Below are 6,000 nucleotides of genomic sequence, written 5' to 3' on the forward strand. Positions count from 1 at the left end.
TACGAGCTATAGCTGACTGCTGGGTCGGCAATGGCAAACTATTTAATAACAAAATCTTGTCAAGAGACTGCTTGGGCAGCACGAACGCTCTGTAGACAGTGTGGTGTGGCACAGGTGGTGATGATGGTGGTGGTGATGATGGTGGTGGTGATGATGGTGGTGGTGATGATGGTGGTGGTGATGATGGTGGTGGTGGTGATGATGGTGGTGGTGGTGATGATGGTGACGGTGGTGGTGATGGTGGTGGTGGTGATGGTGGTGGTGGTGATGATGGTGGTGGTGATGATGGTGGTGGTGATGATGGTGGTGGTGATGATGGTGGTGGTGGTGATGATGGTGGTGGTGATGGTGATGGTGGTGGTGATGGTGGTGGTGATGGTGATGGTGGTGGTGATGATGGTGATGGTGGTGGTGACGGTGATGATGATCACCAACAGCTTGATAATAACTGACAGACACAGACAGACAACACGTGATAGAATGAAATACAGTAACCTTAGATTTGAAACGTCGGACCCGAACCATTTTAAAGGACAAATCATTCCCACACTGCAGGGTTTTCTGTACATTTAAAATCCTGTCTCTCGAGGTATATTTCCTGTTACATGACGCGAGTCAAACAGATGCCTTGAAACACGTTAAAACACGAATAGTCCGACACTCCAGGTGCTTCACCCGCTCCCTTACCAGATCGTAATCGTCATCATCACAAGTGAAATCATCATCCATGTCTGACATTTTGTAACAGCGAAACGCCGCCCCACGGGCTCCCAATGCAATGACACGACAGGCGGGAGGAGACGACAGGGAGCCTCTGGGGCTGGATCTTCACACGCCGAACGTGCTTTCGTTATTCTTCTTCTTCTCTTCTTCATTGTGTAAATTATCCGATTTATAAAAGGTAGACAAAAATTATTTAGATGTTTCACAAACACTCACTGCACTGCAATTAGATTGTTTTTTTTAAAGATCCATTCGTTTTAAATAGTTAAAACAATTTCCTAACTGTTGCGACCTACATTGACATGTCCATCTAACACAGTTTAGGAAATGCACCTCGGGGTGCAAGAAAAAGCAGGGAACCTGTGAAATTACGTTTAATTAATGTTTTTTTTTTAATCATAATACTGTATTTGGCGAACGCGACATCCACATCTTATTGTTGTCTTTCTTTGTCGTGAAAACAATGAAATCTTACTTATTAATAATAAGGTGTTATTCGAGTTTATTACCACGCAGCCGACCAAGAAGACTTGGAGTTCCCTTGGAAAGGAAATAAACTTAACCACAGACACAGTGTTTGTATCTCAAGGAATGGTCATGGGTTTTCATCAGGAGGATATTGATTCTAATTAAAAACTATGACCGACACTTGAACCTGACGTACGGTGTGTATAACGTACGGTGTGTATGACGTACGGTGTGTATGACGTACGGTGTGTATGACGTACGGTGTGTATGACGGACACAAAAACAGAGGAGCTGTGTGGAGCGACGGCTTGGCTGAAGATCTTGGGGTCTTCAGTTCGAATCCCTTCCATTCGTTGAATTAACACCCGGTGGGTTGACTGAGCCTGTCATCCTTCCGAGGTCAGCAAAATGAGTACCAGCTTGCTGGTAACAAGGGGCACTGCATCAGCGGCATGGACGCGTCCCAACCAATGATGCAACCAGCAGCCACAGGCTGCACTCGAGGGTGAGAGAGAGAGAGAGAGGGTGAGAGAGAGGGTGAGAGAGAGAGAGAGGGTGAGAGAGAGAGAGAGAGAGAGAGAGAGAGTGAGAGAGAGAGAGAGAGAGAGAGAGAGAGAGAGAGGGTGAGAGAGAGAGAGAGAGAGAGAGAGGGTGAGAGAGAGAGAGAGAGGGTGAGAGAGAGAGAGAGAGAGAGAGAGAGAGAGAGAGAGAGAGAGAGAGAGGGTGAGAGAGAGAGAGAGAGAGAGAGAGAGAGAGAGAGAGAGAGAGAGAGAGAGAGAGAGAGAGAGGATGAGAGAGAGAGAGAGAGGGTGAGAGTGAGGGTGAGAGAGAGGGTGAGAGAGAGAGAGAGAGAGAGGTGAGAGAGAGAGAGAGAGAGAGAGAGAGACAGAGATAGAGATAGAGAGGTTGAGATAGAGAGAGAGAGGATGAGAGAGATAGAGATAGAGAGGATGAGAGAGAGAGATAGAGAGGTTGAGAGAGAGAGATAGAGAGGGTGAGAGAGAGAGAGAGAGAGAGAGAGAGAGAGAGAGAGAGAGAGAGAGAGAGAGAGAGAGAGAGAGAGAGAGAGAGAGAGAGAGAGAGAGAGAGAGAGAGAGAGAGAGAGAGAGAGAGAGAGAGAGAGAGAGAGAGAGAGAGAGAGAGAGAGAGAGAGAGAGAGAGAGAGAGAGAGAGAGAGAGAGAGAGAGAGAGAGAGAGAGAGAGAGAGAGAGAGAGAGAGAGAGAGAGAGAGAGAGAGAGAGAGAGAGAGAGAGGGTGAGAGAGAGAGAGAGAGAGAGAGAGAGAGAGAGAGAGAGAGAGAGAGAGAGAGAGAGAGAGAGAGAGAGAGAGAGAGAGAGAGAGAGAGAGAGAGAGAGAGAGAGAGAGAGAGAGAGAGAGAGAGAGAGAGAGAGAGAGAGAGAGAGAGTGAGAGAGAGAGAGAGAGAGAGAGAGAGAGAGAGAGAGAGAGAGAGAGGGAGAGTGAGAGAGAGGGAGAGAGAGAGAGAGGGTGTGAGAGAGAGGGTGAGAGAGAGGGTGAGAGAGAGGGTGAGAGAGAGGGTGAGAGAGAGGGTGAGAGAGAGAGAGTGAGAGAGAGAGAGAGAGAGAGAGAGAGAGAGAGAGAGAGAAAGAGGGTGAGAGAGAGAGAGACAGAGGGAGAGTGAGAGAGAGGGTGAGAGAGAGAGAGGGTGTGAGAGAGAGGGTGAGAGAGAGGGTGAGAGAGAGGGTGAGAGAGAGGGTGAGAGAGAGGGTGAGAGAGAGGGTGAGAGAGAGAGAGAGAGAGAGAGATATATATATATATACAGTCAAAGCTCGTTACTATGCCACCTCGCTTCTATGCCACTCTCGCTATTATACCACTTTTGCTCGGTCCCGACAAAATTCAATACAAAATAAATTTACTATGCCACCCCCGACTATCGCTACCATGCCACTACTGTGTGACTGTTAAAAGGCATGAGTCGTGAAAAAGTCTGTATTGCGCAGTGCTCGATTATCACACTCACGTCCAAAGGCGAAGCGACGAACTTCAGTCCAGCTGCGCACAACATAACTCAATACGTACGTGCATAGTCAGACTGTGTCAAAACACGCGATTCTTCTCCCCGATGCCAGCCACAACAAGCCAATCACAACACGCACAACGAGACACAAAAAAGCGCGAGCACACACACAGACACGCAGGCACACGTACAACAGTGACATCATTTTTTTTCAAATTCAGCCCATAATGTCAGCTCAGAAACGCAAGCGAACCGACTTTACGCTGAAGGAGAAGAAGGAGATCATCGATGCCGCGAAGAAGGAGCCGAATCAGTCCAAGTTGGCCAGGGAGATTAGCAAGAAATGAGGCGTTGAAGTTAAGGGAACCACCGTGAAGGGCATTCTCAGCAAGAAGGATGCAATCGAGGCTGCAATCAAAGCTGGATTTCCATCGAAGCGCATGAAGTTGACGCAGGCTCACGACCCGAAGCTTGATGAGGGAGTGCTCATGTGGCTGAAGCAATCAAGAGGACAGAATGTGCCTGTCAGCGGCGATCTGATCAAGGAGAAGGCGATGAAACTTGCCGAGCTGATGCACATCCCAGACTTCATGGCGAGCGACGGTTGGTTGGGCAATTTCAAGAAGCGCCACGGCATCACGTTCAAGACAGTGCAGGGCGAAGCTGGAGCGGTGGATTCGCAATCCCTTCTTGAGTGGCAACAACAGGTTCTCCGGCCCTTACTCGGGCAGTTCTCCGCAGACGACGTCTTCAACCTGGACGAGACTGGACTCTTCTGGCAGCTGCTTCCGAACAAGACCATGGCTTTCAGGGGAGAGCGGTGTACTGGAGGAAAGAAAAGCAAGCAAAGGATCACTCTTCTGGTTGGGGCAAACATGAGTGGCAGCGAGAAGTTCCCTCTTCTGGTGATTGAGAATTCCAAGAAACCCCGTGCCTTCAAGAACAAAGAGATCCCGGTCAAGTACAAGGCGAACTCGAAGGCGTGGATGACCGCGGAGCTTTTCGAGGAGATGTTGCGTGCGTGGGACGGACGACTCGGCCAGCAGGGACGCAGAGTGCTGGTCTGTCTCGATAACTTCTCTGGCCACCCTCCCGAGCTCGAGCTGAACAACATCCAACTGGTCTTCTTCCCACCCAACACGACAGCCAATTCGCAACCAATGGATCAGGAAATCATAGATAACCTTAAGCGCCACTACAAGAAGCTCCTGCTATGCCGCCGGCTTGAGGCCATAGACGAGGGAAAGGAGTTCAAGTTCACGTTGCTCGACGCTCTACACGTCGCCCGGCGTGCTTGGGAGCAGGTCGGCAAGTCGACGATCAGGAACTGTTTCGCGAAGGCCAAGTTCATCGAAGAGGAGATCCAAACTGAGCCACAGGATGCGGAGCTGCCCGACATCTGGGAAGCTCTGCCTGCCGAGGAAAAGATGCACGAGAACGAGGAGATCGAGCTGTCTGACTTTCTCGAAGCCGACGAGCGCCTCGCGACTGGCGGGTATTTCACGCTGGAGGAGATTGCGGAGGAGATTCTGTGCAGTGAGGAGCCGGTGGAAAGCGAAGATGACGAGGTAACTGTCGAGGAGGAAATCGTTCCGTTCGAGGAAGCCCAGCACGCTTGTAGCACCGTCCGGAAGTTCATGCAGCAGAGAAGCGGGAAGCCCGGTGTGATGCAAGCGTGCGATCGGCTAGACAACGAGATGCACGAGATCCGCCGAAAGAAGATGCGCCAGCCGACAATTCTTGAAAGCTTTGTGTGTCGTGAATTTCTCGCCATGCCATATGTTGGTGTGTGAACTCTGTTAGTGTGTGTATGTTCTCCGTTCGCTTTGCTTATATAACAGTCGTGCCTTTTACTTGCTGGAATAAATTTTGTCAAAAGATTAACTACAGATGGGTAACTTGAGAAAATAAGGCCGTTTTTACAAAATCTCGCTACTATGCCACTTTTGCTTGGTCCCGACGGGTGGCATAGTAACGAGCTTTGACTGTATATATATATATATATATATATATATATATATATATATATATATATATATATATATATATATATATATATATATATATATTTATATTTATATATATATATATATATATATATATATATATATATATATATATATATATATATATATATATATATATATATATATATATATGTCACTGAAGACCCTGTTTTCTTAAAATTTTCTCTTTTGACAATGTTTTTTTGTTGAAATGTGCTGAACTTTGTAAAGAATGTTGAAAGCGAAGATAACATGATTCTGATTATTACCTCCACCATTGAAGGTGAAGGTTATGTTTTCACCCCTTTCTGTCTGTTTGTTTGTTTGTGTGCAGGATATCTGAAAAAGTTGTGGACGGATTTCGATGAAATTTTGTGGGCCGGTTTGCTGTTTGACAAGGACGAGCTGATTAGATTTTGGTGAAGATCCGGATCCGGCTACTGGAATTTTTTAAGTGATTCTTCACCATAGAAAGATAGGGCCAAAAATGATATATAGCATATCTCAAAAAGCTGTGGACGGATTCGGATGAAACTTGGTGGACACATTGTGTGTGTCACAAGGAAGAATTGATTAAATTTTGGTGAAGATCCAAATCCGGATATGGATACGATAATTATTTATTTTTTTCAGTGATTCTTCACCATTGACAAATAAGTCCAAAACGATATTGTACTGTATAGCATGATATTTCAAAAATGTATTGGGCCTGATATTTTTTCGTGGATCAGGTCTTACGTGGCAGAGGTATGCGCTCCACCACGTGCCCTCTAGTTTTTTTCTTGTCGGTTCTTATGTACTTGGTTGTAAAATCACACTCACAT

The 6,000-nt window shown here is 46.9% G+C and overlaps 1 protein-coding gene across 1 annotated transcript in view; it reads right to left on the reverse strand.

The window, feature by feature from the left end:
- COPS2 (COP9 signalosome subunit 2) overlaps positions 1–871 on the reverse strand; it is a 35,852-nt gene extending 34,981 nt beyond the window's left edge. The window contains exon 1 of the mRNA XM_085873704.1: positions 688–871. Within this exon, the coding sequence (XP_085729830.1) occupies positions 688–738 (51 nt within the window). The 5' untranslated portion in view covers positions 739–871. The remainder of the gene's footprint in view (positions 1–687) is intronic.
- Positions 872–6,000: the final 5,129 nt, after the last annotated feature.

Source organism: Eptatretus burgeri, chromosome 3, assembly GCF_056783735.1.
Source record: "Eptatretus burgeri isolate ZD-2024b chromosome 3, Ebu_testis_v1, whole genome shotgun sequence".
Taxonomy (NCBI): Eukaryota; Metazoa; Chordata; class Myxini; order Myxiniformes; family Myxinidae; genus Eptatretus; species Eptatretus burgeri.